Source organism: Heterocephalus glaber, unplaced genomic scaffold (genome assembly GCF_053883595.1).
Source record: "Heterocephalus glaber isolate CG9 unplaced genomic scaffold, H.glaber_assembly_v1.0 deba00001720, whole genome shotgun sequence".
Taxonomy (NCBI): Eukaryota; Metazoa; Chordata; class Mammalia; order Rodentia; family Bathyergidae; genus Heterocephalus; species Heterocephalus glaber.
The window spans coordinates 5,359,361-5,381,791 of NW_028258433.1; the positions used below are offsets into that span (position 1 = coordinate 5,359,361).

At 37.9% G+C, this 22,431-nt stretch overlaps 1 protein-coding gene across 2 annotated transcripts in view; it reads left to right on the forward strand.

Moving 5' to 3' along the window:
* Positions 1-15,288, forward strand: part of Kl (klotho) — an 84,051-nt gene extending 68,763 nt beyond the window's left edge. Inside the window, exons 5-6 of one of the 2 annotated variants that reach the window (XM_087199557.1) lie at positions 97-230; positions 4,667-15,288. In XM_087199557.1, the coding sequence (XP_087055683.1) occupies positions 97-218 (122 nt within the window). In that variant the 3' untranslated portion in view covers positions 219-230; positions 4,667-15,288. Of the gene's footprint in view, positions 1-96 lie in introns of both variants that reach the window. The other variant, XM_087199556.1, reaches the window with a different exon arrangement.
* Positions 15,289-22,431: the final 7,143 nt, after the last annotated feature.

Below are 22,431 nucleotides of genomic sequence, written 5' to 3' on the forward strand. Positions count from 1 at the left end.
CCACAATTTATTTAATTATTCCTATTTGTTTGGCTTATTTCTTGTTAATTACTGCTAAATAATTAATTTGCTTTAAAAATAATTTTCTTGCACCAGGTTTGGTAGCACATCATGTAATCTCAGCACTCTGGGAGTCTGAGGTGGAGGATCACAAGTTGGAGGCCAGAGATTTAGCAAGATGGTTTCAAAAAAAGAAGAAAGAAAAGAAAAGAACCTAAAAAGGACTGGAGGTATAGCTCAGTGCAAAGGCCTTAGGTTCAATCTTCAGTGTACCTAAAATAATAATAATTATTATTATTTTATAGCAAGAACACTATAATAATAATTATTATCATAGTGTTCTTGTTTTATGGGGGATTTTTTTGGTACCAGGGGTCAGACTAGGGTCCTTGTGCTTACTCAGCAGGCGGTGAAGCCACTGAGCTAAATCCCCAGCCCAATTATAGTGTTCTTGCTACAATATTTACTTTCATTTTCTTGAGTGTAAAGAGAAGGAATTCTGCTCCTTGATAAAATGATAAATGTGCCTATAACTTTCTTTCATAATCATGTGACTAATTGCTAGATAATATTTTTAATTATATAGTTTAAAAAATTTTTGCAATTTTAGTTTATTAGTACATGTTCACCTTCCTTGTGTGGAGTTGGTGAAAGTACATAACACATTTTAATTCCCTTTTTCATCCCCTTTCCCCCCCCCCCCCGGCCCCTTCTAAACCTTAGAGGTGACTGAAACATTGAAGAAATGGATAACTTTGGGAGATGTGACCTGCCTGGGTGGTGGTGGAGGTGGGGAAGGTGGCCTGGGCTAGTCCTTGCAGCTGAACCAAGAGAGAACTTCAGGCCCTGAAAGCAGGAAGAGCTGAAAGGGACAAGACAGATATGATATCTGAAGACCATTCAACTCAATTTGTCTGAGAGCCTGATGTTAACTTTGTGTCTCAGGACACCTTCGGGGGAGGCTGTTTGATGGCTGGATGAAAGGAGAGAGGGCACCTCTTAGATGAGGCCTGGGAACTCAGAAGCAGGCAGGGAGGGGCTGAAGAAGAGTCTTTATGGTCTAGTGTCTTAGATGGTTTACTTTTAGTTTTGCTGAATAGCACACACTGGGTAATTTATAAAGAACAGAGTTTTATTTAGCTCACATTTCTGTAGAGTAGGAAGCCTACTATCAAGGTGCTTATCTGGTAAGGGTCTTCTTATTGTGTCATAACATGGTGAGAGACAGCAGGTCTGCCAGCGTAGGTCTCTTTTATTAAAAAGCCACTAACCTCATCATGGGAGCCCCACCCTCCTGACCTCATCTAACTCTAATTACCTCTCAAAGGTCTGACCTTCAAGTACCATTAATACATGACTTTGGGGATAAAATTTCCAACATATCAATTCCTGGTGACATACCCGAACCATAGCAAGGGTGAGACACACTCATTTCTTTCTTTTTTTTTAATGCGAGGTGCTAGGGATTCAATTCAATCCAGGGCTTCCCACAAGAGGCACTCTGCCACCAAGCTCTTTTTTTTTTTTTTTTTTAAAGTACTGGAAATTGGACCCAGGTCCTTTGCACTGAACTACATCTATAGCCCCTTTTATATTTTTTATTTTGAGACAGGGTCTCACTCAATTACTAAATTGTCCAGGCTAGGGTCAAACTTGCAATCTTCCTGCCTCAGCCTCCCAGAGTGCTGGGATTATAGGTGTGTTCTACCACACCTGGCTCCACACTCATTTCTTTTCTTTTTTTGGTATGGGGGAATGAACTCAGGACCTTGTGCTTGTGAGGTGGGTGGTGGCACCACTGAGCTAAGTCTCCAGCCCCACACTCATTTCTTAACTGGCTTCTCAGAGCACTATATACTTTCTACTCCAGTCCTCTTCTTTGATCACATATATATGATCAAATATATAAATATATATAAAATGACCATATATACAATACAGATCATTCTCCTGGAACTCCTATACCTCTAATTAAACTGTGGTGTCACTTTTATAGGGGATTTAAATAGTAAATTTGTGGTTTCTAGAGGCCCTGTGGCTATTTTTCACCATAGTTGCAATTTCCTTACATTCATACCTCATTCCTTTGACCCAAGTAGACCTTGGGTCATTTTGCCCTGATTTGGAGGGATGGGTTTTCAGGTTCATTAGAGACATTTATCATTTTATTTTTGTCTTCTACAGACAAAAATTAGAATCCATTAAAGCCTTGGAAGCTTTTCTTTATATTATTTGTAACAGTGCTGTCCAACAAAGATATAATGTACGCTGTATATTTAATTTTAAATTTCTAGTAGTCATATTGAAAATAAATTTTATTAATTTTATTAAAATTTAATTTCACCAATATTCCCAAAATATTATAATTTCAACCTATCATTAATGTAAGACTTACTGAGATATTTTACATTTTGGGGGCCGAGTTTTAGAAATCTGGTGCATGTTCTACACATGTAGCACACTATGTGCTCAATCTAGACCAACCAAATTGTTAAATACTCAGTTGTCACATGTGGCTAAGAGCTATGGTATTGAGTACCAAGCCCATTAAGTAGATTAACAGTGTAATTAAGATTTCCAAAATATTTAACAAATTAGAAAAATAAATGTTTTTCAGGAGTCTTTTAGGCTCAATGATATATGTTTATAAACTCAACAATATGGAAATAAATTGACATAAATTTACAATTGAGTCAAACTATTGATTAAAACAAATATTTTTAAAAGGTCTATATGCAAGGAGGAATTCTATTAATTTAATTTCTTAATGTCATACTAATTTAGGTAGGATTAAACTGCTTTGCTTTTCACATATCTATAAATTTAGACTTTTCTCTCAAATTGTCTTATTCTGAACTGTAGAGTAATTGTATTATTCTATAGAATTGCTATTTTATATTTCACATTGAGCAATGCTGCTGGGGATTTCTGTTTGGGAAGGGAAACATTAATTTGAATGACTTTGATTATCCTTGATGTGAGAGTTTCCATTCTAGAGCAGAAAGAGAAGGCTAAGTCTTCTCTCTTTTTTTCCCAATGTTTAATACATTGTCGTATACATAATCCATTAAAATGTGTCAATTCATTGGATAAATGAGTGAATGACAGAATAAATAAATACACAGCATTAGATCCTTGCCATTACCTGTGTCCAGATACTGGATTAATAGGAACCAGCTGTCAATTAGCAACTGGTAATGTGTTAAATGCTACTTAGCTCAATCCTATGTATTCAGAGGGAAGAGTGATGTGCTTACTCACACTGACCTTTGATAACCTGTCTTTCTAGGTAGGTACATAGTGAAATTTATAGCTATTTTAAGTTGTAATCCTTAGACTAATCACTAAGTGAGAGGATTGTAATGATTTTCTATATCATTCACCAGTCTTAACTGGTTAGTAATGTGTCTGTTTCTGGTTTTATCTGCAAATAAAATTGGGGGGCTTATCTTATAGAGAAACCCTTCATATAATCCTCAAATACTTATAATTTCCTAGAGCATGTAGTTTTTTTTCCCTCAGATCCATTGCATTGTTTCATTTTTATGCCATTAAATATTGCTGGAGTTTTTGTTGGTTGCAGAATTTCCCACAATATTTTCATTTCATATATTTGTAGCAAATTGTTTGAAATTAAGGAGAAAGAGACCAAAACCCACAGAGAAACTTGAGTGAAGGGTGGAAATGTAACAATGAATGTGATAAGACACTTAAAATAGGGCAAATTTTTATTTTATAACTTGGTTGACTTGGTGATTAATATTTAAGCCCCTCTCCTGCTTTTTGACCCAATAGTTTAGAGAAGAAAAAAATGTCAACTTATATATTAATTGAGAGAGAAGGGCATAGGGAAAAGAATCAGCCAGACCTAGATTTGAAATGACAATAAAGCTACATGTTTTTGCATAACCCAACCCTGCAGATTCTCAACGTCCTCATCTTTGAATTGGGAGTAATAGTGTCTATCTTAGCACAGTGATGAACACAGTTAAGTATTCAATCACGCACCTACTCTAGACATTTTTTTCCTAGACTAATTCCACTTACTCTTCATCTGCATAATAGTCTAGTTAATTAGATATTCAGAGCTCAATATTGTAAAACCATGGATTATTACAGTCAAAATTATTCATTTTGGAGTCCTTTGGTCATTTTATTTGTAACACTGAATATATATTTTCACAGAATCCCTTGGTAAAGCTAAACTAAAAAAGAAAAATCAATCCCCATGTTAACTTAATAATACTAAATTATTTTCTTGGATTTTATAAATCTTGGTATGTTAGTCAGCTTTCTGTGGCTGTGAATAATAACTAAAATAAACAATTCAAAAGACACAAAAGGTTTATTTTTGCTCAGTTTCAGTCCATGGTCACTTGGCTTTGCTTTTTGAGCTTATAGAGGGGTAGAACATCACAGTGGGGAGCATCTGGTAGAGGAAAGTCATCCACCTTATAGTGACCAGGAAATAGAGAGGGAGAGAAAAACAGAAGCAGGTGTTCTAGTATCCTCTTCAAAGGGCACATCCCCTGTTATGGCTTATATCTAGATATCCCCTCAAAGCCTCATAGGGTCATAGGTGGGGCTTTTTAGAGGTGGCTGGATCTAGGGTGTGTGATGCTGGGATCAAAGGTGTGATGCTGACATTAAGGTTGCCCTCTCCTAGGTGTAAGCGCTACCTGCCAGGCTGGTAGCCTGGATGGATATAAAGGACAGAAAGAGGGCCTGCTGCTGCTACTTTTCTGCCTCTGCATGCCCTGCTTTGCCATGTACTGTTCCTCCTCTGTGATGCCCCTCTGCCAAGCCACCCTGCCTTTGAGCCAACCACCTATGAACTGAAACCTCTACAAACTGTGAGCCAAAATAAATCTTTCCTCCCTTAACTTTAGGGATTGGGTATTTTGTCTCAGCAATGAGAAGAGTAACTAAGCCATTAGGCCCCATCTCTTGAAGATTCCATCACCACCACAGGCTGGGGACCAATCCTTTAACAGGTGGGCCTTTGGGGGAACATTTAAAATGCAAACCACAACATTTATACTGGTAGAGTCCTGAAGAAAATTTGGCAGAAGATACTTCTATATCAGTATGTTGCACCATACTGATTGTACAATACTTTTGAAACAATCTAATGACAGACAAAATACTAAGCTTTGTATATTTGCTATTTAGTTGGTAAATAGTTGAAGGCTTATTAATTTCTATGTGATTCAAAACCTTTGGTATAATTTCTGGTTTTAGTGTAGCCTTTCAATGTGTTCATTTTATTGTGAAACTAATAACATTAATATTTATTTTGTATAAAATGTTTTCAGCTGAAATATTACCTCTTAATAAAATATTGGATAGGCTAACCATTCCTGCTTTATACAATCTTAATTGTTAAGTGTGTAAAATTCCATTTTCTTTCAATATTGTAGCAGTTGTCTAGTTATGGCCTTAAGCACAAATGTTGCCTAAAGCATTTTGGCTTATTTTGATCTCTAACAGCATGTGAATGAAAGCTTGGCTAATTCATATCCAAATTATTAGATGACAAATTTTATAGTGTTTCAAGGCCATGGTGTTGCATTTAAGACATAAAGGTTTTACACTCCACTCCTTCCTTTTTTGCAGTACTGGGATTAAACCCAGGGCCTTCACATTGAGCTACATTCTAAATCTCTTTTAAAATTTTGTTTTTAAATTTTGAGACAAGGTCTTGTTAAGTCACTATGTTGTCCAAGCTGGGCTCAGACTTGCAATTCTCCTGCCTCTGCCTCTTATGAGTTCTGGGATTACAGATGTGTGCCACTACACTTGGCTTTTGTTTTGTTTTGTTTCTTCCTTTTAAATTATAGGTTATCATGAATGTTTTGCAAGTATCCCCAAGACCTCAAATAGAACATTTCAATCCACAGGGAACAGAGTAGTATAAATGAGAGAAGCAAAATGGAAATAAGAATAAGAGAAAGACTGATGGGTCAGGTGAGAATATTCTGTTAATAAAAAACATCAAGATGAAAAGTGAACCAGCCTTTATTCCAAACTGGTACCATGCTAAAAAGCAATTATTGTACCTGTGCCTGGCATGGAACTACCAGTCCACCAAAACAAGCCCAGTGGGGATTCCTCATGCCATCAGCCTGGCAGGGAGGGCTGCAAGAGTCCAGCAGAGGTAGAAGTGAGAACACAAGTGGCTGCAGTGTTTCACCTGGAGAAGAGAAGGAGATGAAGGCTGCAGTTTTGGGGTCATCCCCTGGGTCTCCGTGCCCTCAGGGTGCATATGTCAAAATACAGATCATCAGGTCTATATTGAGGTGTCTTTGGGGAGGTGGTGGCAACACATTATCAGTTGGCAAGGGGCTCTCTGAGGTGATTCTGTCAGCCTGTTCTCTGAGAACCACAGGCTGTGTGGAAGAGTGTCATCAAGAGCAGATTTTCTAGATTCAAGAAACTGAGGAAGGTGGAAGAACAGAGAGTTGATCCAGAAACTGGAATAGCAAAATTGGAAGCTTAGAGGACAAGCATGCCCCTTTTGCACTAGGAGGACTGTGTTGAAGGAGAAGCATGCCACTGGAAGTGATGATGTTTAGGATTAGTACAGGGTACTAGGTAGGGCCTTTCTAAAGAGGCTGAAAAGGCTGAGAATGTTTTTAGGGCTTATGAGTGGTGGAGGGAAGGAAAGCAAAATATAGATGAACATCATAAGAGGCATTCACATGTGTCCAGGCAAAGCAGAATATTCCCAGGAGTGAGGGGAGGGGGCAGAAGAGTGGAGATGGCTCTGGGAAGCAAGGATTATGTCAAATCCCAATTTTCAGAACAGAGCTCTCTGGGATTTGGAAGGAGTAGGCTCATATAATGGCAGCAGCCTCAAGTTGGAGAGGGGATCTTCTAATTTCCAGCTCTACTGGCAAATTTGTTTGGTAACCTAGAGCAAGTCTCCTAATGAACTGGGTGTTATTTTTGTCTATAAGGGGGAAGTTAATCAAGACCAGGAGTGTTTCAACTTTGGCTACACATTAGAATCAGCTGTAGTTTAAAAAAAATTCCCAGGCTAATTAAATCAGCTTCTCTGGGATGGGATCCAGCTCCCAGGCAATTATAAGGGGAAGCTAGAACTGAGAATCAGTAATCTTAATCAGTGTTCTCCATTTGAGTGCACATATGAATCACCTGGGGATCTTTGTAAAGGGATGATTCTGAGTTTGTAGGTCTGGCAAAGGCCTGAGAGCTTATATTGCTAACAACCTTCAATGGTGCCCACGATGCGGTTGTTCTATGGACCACAGTTGGAGTGGCAAGGGACTAGGGTCCTCTATAGGTGACTGAGGAGTACTGTTTGCATTACTGGGGTTACCACAAGACAGAAAAGACTTCTAGTCTGTTTTTCTTGAAATGGCAGACAGAGCTAGAATGCACCAATTGCTGTAGAAGGCAAACAGGCATCATTTTAATCTATCGTAATCAAAACTTTATGACACAATGTTCTAACAATAAGCACATTCTCATTATGCATTCTCTTAAGTGCACAATCATTTAAAAAATTTTTATCAGTACATGTTTTCAGTGTATGATGATTAGATTCATCGTGGGGAGTTGGTCTATGTAGATAACACATCTTTTTACAAACCCCTTGCCATCTCTTGGTCCCCTTCCTATTTGTTAAAGATCTCTCTCCCCATTTCCTATAAATATTTTTGAAACAGAATTTTAAGGCTAGATGAGTAACTTTTCTTTTTGATACCAGGGATCGAACTCAGGACCTTGCACTTGCAAGTCAGGTAGCGGCACCATTGAGCTAAATGCCTGGCCCGACTAACTTTTTAAAATTAAAAAAAAAAACCCAACATTTGAAGTCTAAATAAGTACCTTTTAAAAAATTAAAGTAACTTTTAAAAAGAATTAAACATCTTCATTTTCTTATGTTAGGAAAGTAACTGAATCAATATCTTTATGCTATAAACATTCTATAAGCTTGAATGTCTTCTGGTGATATGGGTTTATTATGAGATGCTAAAAACAGAATAAAAAATAACATATCCATAATATAATGACATAAAATTTTGCATGTATTTACTGATAAAACACAAAGATGTGAGTTAGGAGACATCAGAATTTTAAATTTATCGAAACTCTTTTTCACTATTGAGATTATGTTTAAAAATACATGTTGAATGAAGACAATAAAAAGCTGGTTTTGAGGAGGGATTGCTGAATTGGAAAGTTCGAAGTCTGAAAAAAAATAGCATAGTACTAGAACTTCTAAATCTGTCATTTCTCACCTGGGGGTGGGTTCCTGAGACCTGGGTTTAATTATTTTCACTCCTCTTCAGGGCTTGGTGCATCTATCTGTCTGTAAGTGGTTGATGACAGCGCTCAGCAGGGTTACTGTGAAATTTACTGTGTTAATGTAGGATGAGAAAGTAGTTTCTAAATGTCAAAGCACTGTCCAGATGTAAGTTATTATCTGACTCTCCTCATACACAGTCCAATTCTGACACCTATAAAGAGAAAGAAAAAACAAAAAGAAAGGGGAGTCAATGAAATGATGTCTTTACAGGAAACCGTGGGGCTCTTACCAAACCAATTGCCACTCAGTTGTCAAATGCAGTCCACAGGTGGGCTCTCCAGCTATGACCAGTAGAGCACAAAACTACAGAGTGTGCCAAGACAGCAAAGTCACTGCTCACCACTGCTTGTAGGAGAGAGACAGAATCTAGTTTTCTTCAATTTAAAACCTAAAAGCTTGGAAAATATTATCAAACTGTAATTTTGTTAAAGTGAAGTGGAAATAGTTTATATCCGATGCATATAAAGATGACTTGTAGTGCTAGTTTTGAAAGCTTTTAAGAATAGTGTGTTACCAAGGGATCCCAGTATTTTAGAATAAAAGTGACACGTAAGTGCTTTATTTCTGGATATAGGTTAAACAATGAAAGAGCATAATAAAACTGCTTTGCTTATAGGATGAGTTCTTCAGCACATTCATGTGGATGTCTCTTGCTTCTGTCTATTGAGCCTTTAACTGGATGTTTCTGAGGGGGAACGATCACTTTTTCCCTTCTAAGGAACTCTTAATTTCCTTCCATAAAACCTTGGAGACATTCAGGTATAAAACCCTATGCATTTTTTCATTCTAGTGTTTCTAGCACTCATCTTTCATTTTTATACTTCCTCCAGTTGTCCTGTTTGGACCCTTTGCTTAGATTTTTCAAATACTCCCTAATGGATTTTCTGGTTTGAATCCATTTGGCACATCAAGGCCATTTGAATTAGGTCACTTCCTGTTATGGTTTAGATCTAAATGTCTGCTCAAATTCTCATGTCTGTGGAAGTTGATTAGATCATGGGGGCCCGATACTCATCAGTGGACTCATCCATTCATGAGTTCAGTAGCTGATTGTTCTGTTAGAAGTGGGGGCCTGGTTGGAGACTGGTCACCAGGGGCATGCCCTGGAAGGGAGTGGTTCTTTTTTTTTTTTGGTACCGGGGATGGATCTCGGGTCCTTGCGCTTGCCCAGCAGGCTGCAAAACCACTGAGCTAAATCACTGACTACGGGTGTAATTCTTGTCCCCGGCTCCCCTCTTCTCTGCTACCTGGCTACCCTGGGCTGAGCAGCTGTCCTCTGCCGAAGCCCTTTCACCATGCCCTTTCTTCCATGGACTGAAACCATAAGGCATTACAAACCTCTCCTTGTATTTCCCCTTAAATTCTTTTATTGGTACATTTTAGGTATACAATACGTTTACATTTATCATTGGGTGCTTGTACCTGTACATGATGTATCTTGGTTCTTATTCTTTTCTCTATTACCTGTGCGTCCTTCACCCCCTCCACACTTCCCTATTTACATGGACTTCGTTTCCATTTTTTTTTCTTTTCTTATAATTTTTCCTTTCCTTTCTTTCCTTTCCCCTTCCCCTCCAACCACCTCTATCCCTTTGGACTTTTTCTTCCTATTTCAAATTGTCAGTTATTTGTTTTAATCATTTTAATCCTTATTTACACTTTCAGTTTCTCACAGTAGAGGAACTATTTGGTATTTACACATGTGCATCCTATTTAGTTCACTTAAGAGTATGGCCTCAATATGCATCCATTTAGCTATAAATGTCTCTAGTTTCTCATTCTTTATGGCTGAGTAGTACTCCATTTATAAAAGAATAACATCTTTTTTATCCAGTTTCCAGTTGATGGGCACTTAGGCTGTTTCCAAGCTTTAGCTATTACAAACTGTGCCGCTATAAGCATGGGTGGACATATATCACTGTGGCATGATGTTTTAATCCTTTTGAGAAGATACCCAGGAAGGGGAATAGCTGGGTCAAATGGGACCTCTGGCCCTAGTTCTTTGAGGTATCTTCATAGTGATTTCCACAGTGTTTGTACCAGTCTGCACTCCCACCAACAATTGAGAAGGGTTTCTTTCTCCCCACACCACCACCAGCATTTGTTATTGGTTGATTTCTTGATAGCAGCCATTCTTTCTGGGGTGAGATGGAATCTCAGTGTTGTTTTCACCTGCATCTCTCGAATGATCAGTGATGTTGAACATTTTTTCATATATTTATTTGCTGCTTTTATTTCTTTTTCTGAGAAATGTCTGTTCATTTCAGGTGCCCATTTTTGAATTGGGCCTTTGAATTTGGGGGTGTAATTTTTTTCAATTCTTTATATATTCTAGATAGTAGACCTTTGTCTGAGCTACAGCTGCTAAAAATTTTTCCCACATTGTAGGTTGTCTGTTAGCTCTGTTGATGGTTTCTCTTGTAGTGCAGAAGCTTTTTAATAAGATGAGTTCCCAGTTGTTGATTCTTTGTGCCAGTTCCCATGCTACTGAGGTTTTGTTCATAAAGTCTTTTCCTATGCAAATGTCTTCAAGAGTTCTACCTAACTTATCTTTCAGCAAGTGTAGTGTTTCTGTCTTACTATTTAGATCTTTAATCCACTTCAATCTTAGTTTAGTTCATGGTAATAGGTATAAGTCTAGTTTTAATCTTTGGTAAATTGAAATCCAGTTTTTCCAACACCATTTATTAAATAGGATATCTTTCCTCCAATGATGTTGGTTGGCTCCTTTGTCAAAGATGAGGTGGCTGAGTATGTCTGGATTGTTTCTGCATCTTCTAATCTATTCCACTGATCTTAGGGTCTGTTTCTTTGCCAGTATCATGCTGTTTTTATCACAGTAGCTTTGTAGTATAGTTTCAAGTTGGGGATTGTGATGCCCCCAGCCATGTCTCTGTTGCTTAGAATTTCTTTTGCTATTCTAGGTCTCTTCTGGTTCCAAATGAATTTTTGGATTGTTTTCTCTAGTTCTTTGAAGTATATTGTTGGAATTTCAATCAGGATTGCATTCAATCTATATAGTAGTATTGGAAGTATGACCATTTTCACTATATTGGTTCTTCCTACGCAGGAACAAGGGATGTCTTTCCATTTTCTTATACCCTCCTGGATCTCCTTTTTCAGAGTGCTGTGGTTTTCATTTACATGTCTTTTGCTTCCTTTGTAAGATTAATTCCTAGATATTCCATTTTATTGGGTGCTATTGAAAAAGGAATTGTTTCCCTAATTTCTCTCTCAGTGAGTCTGTTATTTGTGTATAGGAAGGCTATTGTTTTTTGAGTGTTGACCTTATATCCAGCTACTCTACTGAATCTGTCAATTAGGCCTACAAGTCTTTTGGATGAGTTTTTTTGGATCGTCTATGTAAAGTATCATATCATCAGCAAATAATGACAGTTTCACTTCTTCCTTTCCTATCTTTATTCTTTTTATTTATTTCTCTCTTCTAATTGCTGTGGCTAATATTTCCAGAACTATATTGAACAGGAGTGGTGAGAGTGGGAATCCTTGTCCTGTTCCTGATTTTAGGGTGAAAACTGTCAGTTTTTGACCATTTAGTATGTTATTGGCTATTGGTTTTTCATAGATAGCCTTAATCAGGTTGAGATAAAGACCTTCTATTCCAATTTTCTGTAGGGTTTGTATCATGAATGGGTGTTAGATTTTGTCAAATGCTTTTTCTGCATCTATTGAGATGATCATATGGTTTTTGTCCTTGGTTCTGTTAATATAGTGTATTACATTTATTGATTTATGTATGTTGAGCCATCCTTGCTCCCTGGGAAAAATCTGACTTGGTCAGGGTGTATGATCCTCTTTATGACCCTCTGTATTCTGTTTGCCAGTATCTTGTTGAGGATTTTTGCCTCTATGTTCATTAGGGAGATTGGCCTGTAGTTCTCTTTTCTGGTTGGGTCTTTCCCTGGTTTTGGAATCAAAGTAACACTTGCTTCCAGGAATGAATTTGGAAGCATTGCTTCCCTTTCAAATTCCTTGATGAGTTTAAAGAGTAATGGCAATAGTTCTTCTTTAAATGTCTTGTAGAATTCAGCAGTGAACCAATCAGGACCTGGGCTTATTTGTTGATAAATTTTTTATTACATTTTCATTTTCACTCATTGTAATTGGGGTGGTTAGATTTTCTATATCTTCTTCATTTAACTTTGGCAATTCATATGTATCTAGGAATCTGACCATTTCTTCTGTGTTTTCCATTTTATTATAGAGTATATGTTCTTGAAGTAGGTATTGATGATCCTCTGGATTTCTGCTGGGTCTGTTGTGACTTCACCTTTTTTGTCCTTAATTGCATGTATTTGAGCCTTTTCTTTCCTTTTTTTGATAAAGTTGGCTAAAGGTTTATCGATTTTATTTATTCTTTCAAAAAACCAACTCTTCGATTCATTGATTTTTTTGTATCATTCTCTTAGTCTCCATTGCATTGGTTTCTGCTCGGATCTTTTTAATTTCCTCTCTTGTATGAGCTTTGGGTTTGTTATGCCCTTCTTTTTCTAAGAGCTTGAGGTTCTGCATTAGGTTATTTATTTGAGTTCTGTCTGTTTTCCTAATATGGGCATTCACTGCTATGAATTTCCCAAGTAGAACTGCTTTCATTGTGTCCCATAGATTTCTGTATGTTGTACTGGCATTATCATTCACTTGTAGAAACTGTCTACTTTCTTCTTTAATTTCCTCTGTGACCCATTGGTTGTTCAGGAGGATGTTATTCAGTTTCCCTGTGTTTGTGGGGGTTTTGCGGTTTCTTATCTTATTATCTCCAATTTTATTGCACTATGGTCTGATAATATACAGGGGGTAATTTCAATTCTTTTCCATTTACTTATGCATGTTCTATGAGCTAGCATGTGATCTATTTTGGCAAATGACCCTTGTGCAGCCCAAAAGAATGTGTATTCTGATTTTGGGGGTGGAACACTCTGTAAACATCTGTTAAGTCCATTTGTTCAATAGCTTGGTTCGGTTCTAGAATTTTGTTGTTAATTTTTTGTCTAGATGATCTGTCTATTTGTGATAATGAGGTATTGACGTGCCCCACTACAATTGTATTAGTGCTCATTTGGTTTTTCATGTCCACTAGTATTTGTTTTGTATAGTTGGGTGCATATATATTCGTATTTGGTGCATATATATTTAGGATTGTCGTCTCTTCCTCTTGGATTGTTCCCTTCACAAGGATGTAGTGACCATCTTTGTCTCTCTTAATAAGTTTTGGTTTGAAATCTACTTTGTCTGCAAATAAGAGTGCTACCGCTTCTTTTTTCTGGGTTCCTGTGGCGTGGGGATCTGTTTTCCATCCTTTTACTTTCAGTCAATGAATTTCTTTTTGAGTTAGGCGTATTTCTTGTATACAGCATATTGTTGGATTTTTCTTCTTAATCTATTCTGTCCATCTACTTCTTTTGATTGGTGAATTGAGGCCATTAACATTGATAGTTATACTTGACAGATATTGACTCATCCTTGTCATGATGTTTTACTGTTCTTGGCTCTTTTATTTCTTATTTTTTCCCCTTTCCCTTTAGTTTCTTACCTTGCCTGGTGGCTTCCCTCTGTTAGGGCTCAGGAAGTTGTGACCTTCATTGTCATTTTCTAGAATATCACTTAGAATTGTTTGGAGTGCTGGTTTGGTATTCATGAAATTTCTCAGGTGTTCTTTGTCATGGAAGTATCTAATTTCCCCATTGATTTTGAAAGATAATTTTGCAGGATACAACAGTCTAAGTTGGAAATTATTTTCTTTTAGGGTTTGAAATACTTCACTCCAGGCTCTCCCTGACTTGAGGGTTTGTGTTGAGAAGTCTGCTGTGATTCTGATGGGCTTTCCTTTGTACGTGATTTGTTTCTTTTCTCTAAATGCCTGTAGGATTTTGTTTTTCAGTTAGGTTTCTAGAATCTTGACTATTACATGTCTAGGTGCAGATTTTTTTTGATCATGGCTAGTTGGATTTCTATATGCCTCAATTGTCTGTATGTACAATTCTCTACCTTTGTCTGGGAAGTTTTCTACTATTAATTCTGTGAACAGTGTTTTTCTGTTAATTGTACTTTCTCCCCTTTTTCGTGGGCTCCTATCAGTCTTATGTTATTCTTCTTTGCATCATCTAGCAGCTGCTAGATTGATTTTTCAAGGTCCCTTACTATTTTTAAGCAATCTCTGATTTCATGGTCCTTAACCACAATCCTGTCTTCTATTTTAAGATTCCCTGAATCTGCTATGCATACTTTCAATGGAGTTTTTAATCTCCTGAATATCTGTTTGAATATGTTTCATGGATTCCATTTCTTTCTTATGCTGGGCATTCATGGCTTCTAGCATGTTTCTGAGCTCATCTATTTTTTTATCTGTTTCTGTTCTAGAGCCTCTAATCATGTCTTTCACTCTGCTCACCTTCTCTGTAGTTATCTGGGAGATTATTTCTGCTTTGAATTTTTCTAGAGCCTCATTCATTTGTTTTGTTATTTCCTGTGCTATCAGTTCAGGGTGTCCAGGTGGTTGGTTTTCAGACTTTTCCACCTCATTTCTCCAAGAATTTGCTTTTGTCAGGTGGAAGTCTGAGTTTGTGCTTTGCTTAAATGAATTCTCATTTTTGTTTTTGGTACTGTCCTTGGTTTAATTCCTGGGTTGATACCTTGAAGTTGCTTTTTTAAAGTATCTTTGTTGCTTGTAATTAGAACCCTTATGAAATGATTGCTTCTCAGAGTTGTTTTCCAGATATAGCTGGTCTTTAGGTTTTGAGTCTCTAATGGCTCTGAGGATATCTCATTTTCCTTTTACCTGGAAGGACAACTGATCAGATCAATCACAACACCTTAGCTCAAGTGATACAATCAGCAACACCATAGGATCAAGTACCTCTTAGAAAATGACAATTTGTGAAAGTTATTAATCTATCACCTTTAACTGTGTGAAGTAAATCAAAATCGAGGACCAACCCAACATATGGTTATAGTGAATAAACTGCTCAATATAGCAACTTTACCCTTCAGGATAGGGAGTTAAAAGGAGTTAGGGAGGGAAGGATGGATAGGTAGAAGGATAGGGGAAGGTTAGCAGGGAGGCCAGAAGACACAGGTGAGAAAAGGAAAAAGAGAAGAAAAAAGAAATAAAGAAGAAATACGAATTAGGGCCAGAACAGGAACACAAAGGAACAGGAACACATTGAAGAACAATGTGGGACAGCAAGGGAGTGAGGGAGAGAGAGAGAGAAAGAGAAAAAGAGAAAAATGAAAATTTTAAAGAGTAGAAAAAGAAGAACAGGGCTGGGGATTTAGCTCAGTGGTTCCAGCGCCTGCCTCAAAAGCTTAAGGTCCCAAGTTCAATCCCTGGTACCAGAAAAAAAGAAAAAGAAGAACAAAAATTAAAAGTAAGAGTAAAAAAATAGTGGTAATTTTGAAAATAACAAATAAAAGATAAAAATGGAGGGCCTCCTTCAGGGTATGTCTCTGCTGTCACAATAGACAACGTGGGCAGCAGTGTGCAGATATAAGTCAATGAGTCTCAGGAAGCCAGTAGCAGACTCCTGAGATTCAGGCAGATTTCTGGTTGCAAGTCCCAAGTTGTGCTCCCTGTCCTCCTGCAGGGTTGAACTCTGCAAGGTTCTACTGCAGCTTCCAGTTGCCCTTCCCCTGAAGATAGTCCAGGTTCTGATGGGAGGTGATGATCCCTCCAACTTACCAAGTACAGTGGTCTGGTGTGCCTTTATTGCAGAGATTCTCTTCTCCAGTGGGCTTCGGTTTTCATCAGGGAGCCTGAGAGTGGCCCTCTCTCTGTTGTTCATTTCTGCAGTTCAGGACAATGGCTTTTATGTCCCCCTGTGCCTCTGTAGTGTGGAACCTGGTAGCTGTACAGCCAAGAGGCCAGAGGTGGGGGTGGGGGTGGGGATTGGGGTTGGGGGTGGGGCCTGTTGTTGCAGTTGCTGGTGCGGCTATGCTGGGAGCTGGGGGTGTGCCTGGGGAGGTTCTCCCTGGTTCCTCAACCTCTCCTTTGTTAGGTTGCATGTGTCAGATATTTTGTCTCAATGACAAGGAAAATGACTAAGACAGCTCCATCTTCAAATCCTTTAAAACAAGCGTGCTTGTTCTCTGCCATCAGCTGGCATTTGCTCTCAAATGTCCCTTCCTGTATCCTCTCAAACCTTGGTCATCCTCAAACCTTGCTGAATATTGGTATTAGCACCTACTAATTAACATCATATCAGAACTTGACTTGTATGATTATCCAACTTTTTCCATTAGGTTATAGGGTGCTCTAAGACATGGACCTTACCTTATTTACTTATTATTCCCTAGGATGTTTATTACTTGCTTAATAAACTTGCATTGTTTGAATGAATGCTTGATGAAAAAGGAATAGATCCTTGTTACAGGTGGTCCATTAACTATTAAAGCCATTAACTAATTTTCCAGTTACTTGAGGCTCAGCTAAATGCTCTTATCTGGCATTTTGCTAACCAGATTTCTTTTTAACAATATTTATGATAATAATTGATGTTTGTGGTGATTACCCCAGGGCTGTACAAAATCTTTAGATACCTTTTCAGTCATTCAAAGATCATATTAACATGTTTATTTCTCATTAACATATTCATTATATGTATCATCATGGATTATCAATTTTCAAAGAATTAAAATACAATGGAGATCACAGTGAAATCACATTGAACATTAATCTTGCTTTGAAGATTTGTTCATTCAACAGATAATTAGTGTACACTTAATATGTGCAAGTTAATAGAGTTATTAAGCAGGATAGTCTACTCTAGTAATGTATGTGTATTTGAAATGTCCTGTTCATCAAATATGCTAAATAGTGGCTTACTATAATTGTCATACAAAGTGATATTCAATAGCTTTTTAACAGACATTAAGCAAAATATGATTTTTAAAATTAGTGCTTTTTATAGAGCAATTACTAAAAATTACCTTTGAAAAAAAATCCTACAGATTAAATCCAGTTTTGGGGTATTCTTTGAAAGGTACAGTATTACTCAGGTTTTCCATTGCTGGGACAAAATACCTGATACTCACAACTTAAGGAGGAGAGATTTATTTTTGGCCCACACTTTCAGAGGGTTCAGTTCATGACTGACTGGTTCTAATGCAGAAATGGCAGGGTGAGGAAAGTTGTTCAATCCATGGCATCCAGGAAACAGAGCACAAGGGAAGACCAGACAGAGAAATATACCTTCCAAAGGCATGCCCCCAGTGACCCACCTTCTCCACCTGGGCTTCACCTCCTAACAACACATTCAGCTATGGCTTAATCCCTGATGAATATAGAACTCCCATAATCCAATCACATTCTGAAGGTCTTTCCTCTGAATATAAGAGACTTTGGAGAGATATTTTCAATCTATTTTAGATCTAACCGTAACAGATACCTTAGTGGATTGGCTGCCTGGACCATTGGAGCATTTGTCTCTGTGTCCAAACCTTGAGTGATATTATGTCAGTTCAGCCTGGAACAGATTCAATAGCAGGAATGCAGAATCTGTCTAGGCACTCACAGCAGTGCTTCTCAATTCTGGCTGCACTTAGCAATTAGCTGAGGAGTTTCACAAGCCACTGATAGTTGGTCCCACTTTCAGGAAATCCAATCTAATTGGTCTAGGTTGTTGCTTTACATCTCTTTCATGGCTCTGCTCCCTCTAGATGGGCTTGCCAGCCTCTCCTAGGTGACACTGGCCCTGGGGCCCAGTGACACCCCCACCTTCTCTATCCCCTAATCCATATGTGTTAGTCAACTTTCTATGACTGTGACAAGCACTGGAGATACCCAATTTGTTTATTTGGCCCCACACTTTTAGAGACGTCAGTCCAGGTTTAGTTGGCCCCATTGCTTTGGGGCTGTGTTGATGCAGCATATCATGGAATAAGTGCATTGGGGTGCGATGCCATTTACTTCATGTCTGGGAAGAGAGAGGGAGGGAAGGAGGGAGAGAGAGAGAATATGAATATGGAGTCACACTATTTTCTTCAAGGGCCTGTTCCCAGAGACTAAAGACTTTCTCTAGGTTCTAACTTTTAGACTTCTATCACTTCCCTACAGCACCACTCTAGAAACCAAACCTTTAACACATGGCCATTAAGGGGATATTCAAGATCCATATTGTTGCACCAGGGGTGGTAGCTGCTTCCTGATGTTGCTGTTCTCTAGTGTTCTTTACCATCTCGTTGGCTTCTCAGCATTTCCATCACCTCTGTTACCAATTATCTGTATAGCACATCTCTCTGTTGTAAAATCTCACAAGGATTCCTCTTTTTTCTTGTTCAGGCTCTCATCAGATCCTATCCCATCTGGCAGTGAAAACAGTGAAAAGTGAACAAAATATATGATGGAGCAACATTAGACAGGTAGCCCTAGTTCTAACCCTGGCTAAGGAGGCAGGACAGGCTTGGGTAGTGGCCATGGAGAAAGGGAAGGACACAGGTTTGGTGACTATTTAAAGAGGTCATTTGCTTAGTGGCAGAGGCACTTGGAGGTATAGTCTACAACACAAATCTCATGGGAAAATTTAATAAAATACAATGGCTTCATCATTTTTGATGATTTAATTTCCTTGTAATAGGTCACACTTATATTTTATAAAGTCCATCAAGGAAGAAATTAATTTTTAAAGTACCTATTGGTTTTCAGAGTTAATTAATTAACCCTAACTAACCTAGGGACTAGCAAAGCTGATGAAAATTAAACATAAATTCTTTTTTTTAATATTCTGAACCGCTTTTTACAGAATCTTGGCTTATGATTCAAATTCATGACCAGATGTAAGGTAGGCTTGAAAAGCCTCATCCCAGTTAGAAACAAAACAAAAGACACTTTGAAAAATGTCTGCTATCCGGTGTGGGTCGGAGAAGGTGCCCTGTTCTACATTCCCTTACTGTATTGTCTCCACCTCTTCTCATGGCTGCCACCTAGGCCCAACAATCAGGGAAAAAAGCCACATATATGTGTTGGATGCGCACACGGAAACCCAGAGCCCTCTTTCGAGTAAGTGCAGGGTAGATTCTATGCACAACTAGAGCCTTTTCCACTAATGTATATGCACACACCCACACACATACACACACCCCCGTATCTGATGTTGCAGTAACCTTCCCCTAATTGTACTTCCTCAATAGCCTTACTGAGTTGGATTTCTATTTCTGTTCCATTCAGAAAACCCCAGTGAACATCTTCTATATTTTGTACAAAAAATTATATTAGTCAACAAACATTTTTCAAGCCCTATTTTAAAAATTGTATCATTATCTCCATTTTAAAGATGTGGAAACTGAGGGTTCCAAAGGTTAATTACATGCCAAAAGCTGACAGCAGGAAAGTGGTGGTAGAATTGGGATTTGAACAAATAATATTGGTCCACAAGTTGCACCCTGAATTCCACTATGGTCTGCATCCACGGCCATGATGTTTTTAGTTGCCAGATGATTACGTAGCTTCTCTGTGCCTGAGCTAATAATAACTCCTGGAGAAGATTAGGTCTCAGAAAGACCCAGTAACTAATTTAAGTCATTGATAATTGTTCAAAGTTGTGTTTTCCAGAGGAGATACCCAACTTATTTACAAAAGAGGAAAAACAGCTGCCAACCTAGAGAGCAAAGCTTCCACCATTTCTAGGACAGAGTAGTATGTGGTGATTTATAAAACAAATTATATTTAGGCTGGCAGTAAAAAGTGCATTAAATACTCCAATCTAAACCAATAGTGAGTGGAAAAGCAGCAATTGTTAATACGTCTCTGTAGTCCCAGGCAGGCTGGCTTCATGGTGGCTGGAGCTGTGGGGCCCCCTGTGCTTGGTTTAATGCTCCGCTGTGACCATCTTAAAACTCTTAATATAATTTACTCCTTGAATTTGTGTTTCCTGATGACATCTGATAGGCCATGTAGCACACATCTTGTGGCAGACAGCATGGCCAACAGCAGCCTCAGGCACAGCAGGCAGAGTACATACAGGGCCATTGGCCCCTTCCTCATGTGCTTGCTCTGGAGCAGGCGGGGGGCTTCTGGGGTTGCAGCCAGGCTACAACCTGGGTTCAGATTGGTGGTTGTGACTTCAGCAGCAGCCAGAGAAGTCACAATCAAAGCTCCAAAAGTTACAGGAAATTCAGAGGGAATATTAAAATAATATTATATAAAATAACAGTGTATAAACTGGGCATGGTGGTGCATGTCTGTAATCCCAGCACTTGGGAGGCTGAGGCGGGAGAATCACCATGCGTTTGAGGCCAGCCTGGGCTGCATAGTGAGTTCAAGACCAGCTTGAACCACATAGGGAGACCCTGTCTCAAAAAATAAAACAAACAAACAAACAAAATAAATAAATAAAATAACAGTATATATTTACAACAAAAGTCAACTTTCATCTTATATAACACTGATCTGTACAAAGCTAAATCTTTTAGAAAAATTGTTCTGTGAGAATCTAAGTTCTACATGTAATAAAATTTATATTTTTATATAACTTATCAGAAATATGTCCCAATATTATATCCCCAAATAATTGGAATAATGTATTCATAATAGCTTCAGGAACAGTTTCATACACAGAAAGACTTTTCTTAGAATTAAAAATTATTATCTTTAATTTGTAAGAGCGATCAATACTATTTTTAATTATATCTATTAAAACTAAAGTTAAATGTATAGATTTTGGTGAACCAATACATTTACAGAAAAGTGAATTGAAAAATATTTTTAATCAAGAAATCTTTCAGTAATACCTCATTATTTATTGCATTGTTATATATGAAATTATAGCCTAAAATATTATTTTGCAAATCTGAACATTTATGTTTTTGGTTGTGTATCACTATTTTCCTGTTACTGTTTTTGGTAAACAACAATTTTTTTTCTGTGTGTGTGTGGTACTGGGGATTGGTGCTTCCCTGGCAGGCTCAGCACCACTGAGCTACATCCCAGCCCAACAAAATATTTTTTAAAAGAAAAATCTTTAGTTTCTGTACCTTTAATAGCACTTTCCTTGCTTTTTGAACGAGGGGCCTTCAAGTTAGAATCTGGCCCTGCTTTCAGCAGAAGGAAAGTTTGTTACTAGAAGGAAAAATTCAGGATATGGTTTTTTAATAAGAGTCCAAGCTTCCTTTTTATCCTGATGAAAAATACAGACATTCAGCAGAGGAAAATGTCACTGTAGGTTTGGGTTTGAAATACGTCATGGCTCAGAGGGATCAAGCGCCCCTCTTGGCATCTGGCCAGGTCAAGTCTTGGTTTCAGATCAGTCTGCTTTTTTTTCTAGTTGCCAAAGCAACACATTAAGTTTTGGATGACATTAAAGATGAAAAAACAGGGAGAACAGTTTTTTTTTCTTTTTCCTGACACTACTCTTGTAAAAGGTGCTGGTACATTTTATATATATTTTTATTTCCATCTTCTTTTCTTTCTCCAAAATTAGAGTTGGTTTATTGAGGAGAGGGAGGTTAGAGAGCAGCCCAGTGTCCGCATGTTTTAAGTGTGCCCAGCTTTGCCTTTTATTGCAATGACTTTTACAAACCACTCAAGTCTTTAATTCTTCACTTTCTCCACATGTGGCAGTAAAGGGTATGGTGACAACTGATAAATTTGCTAATGCTGCTTTGATTCATGCTAAAGAACCATCAGTTTTACCCATCATTGCTTTTGTGTCATTAAAGCAAATGTCAATATAATGAAAAAGGCAAGTAATATGTTAATATCATTATAAAAGAAGTTGTAATCTTGTTGATCCTCTGAAAGAGTCTCAGGCACATCAGGGCTCTGCAGACCACATCTGAGAGGCAGTGGCTTCAGCCTCTGTTCCAGGACTCCAGCAGGTGAACCTGTGCCCCAGTGTTCAGAGAGAACTCAGAGCCTGAGAGAGGAAAAACACACAGAATACTTCAACAAGCTCTTCAATAAATTGACTAAAACTTGAACCAAATGGACAGACATATAAGAATAGTCTATGAGTATTTGTAGAATTTCTGAATGATTTTTTAATTAAAAATGTAAATGAACTGAAAGAGAATAGTAATCACTTTTGAGACTTGCATCAATGGCCTTGAAGTTCAACTGGGAGTAATCTCTCAAAACACAAGAGCAA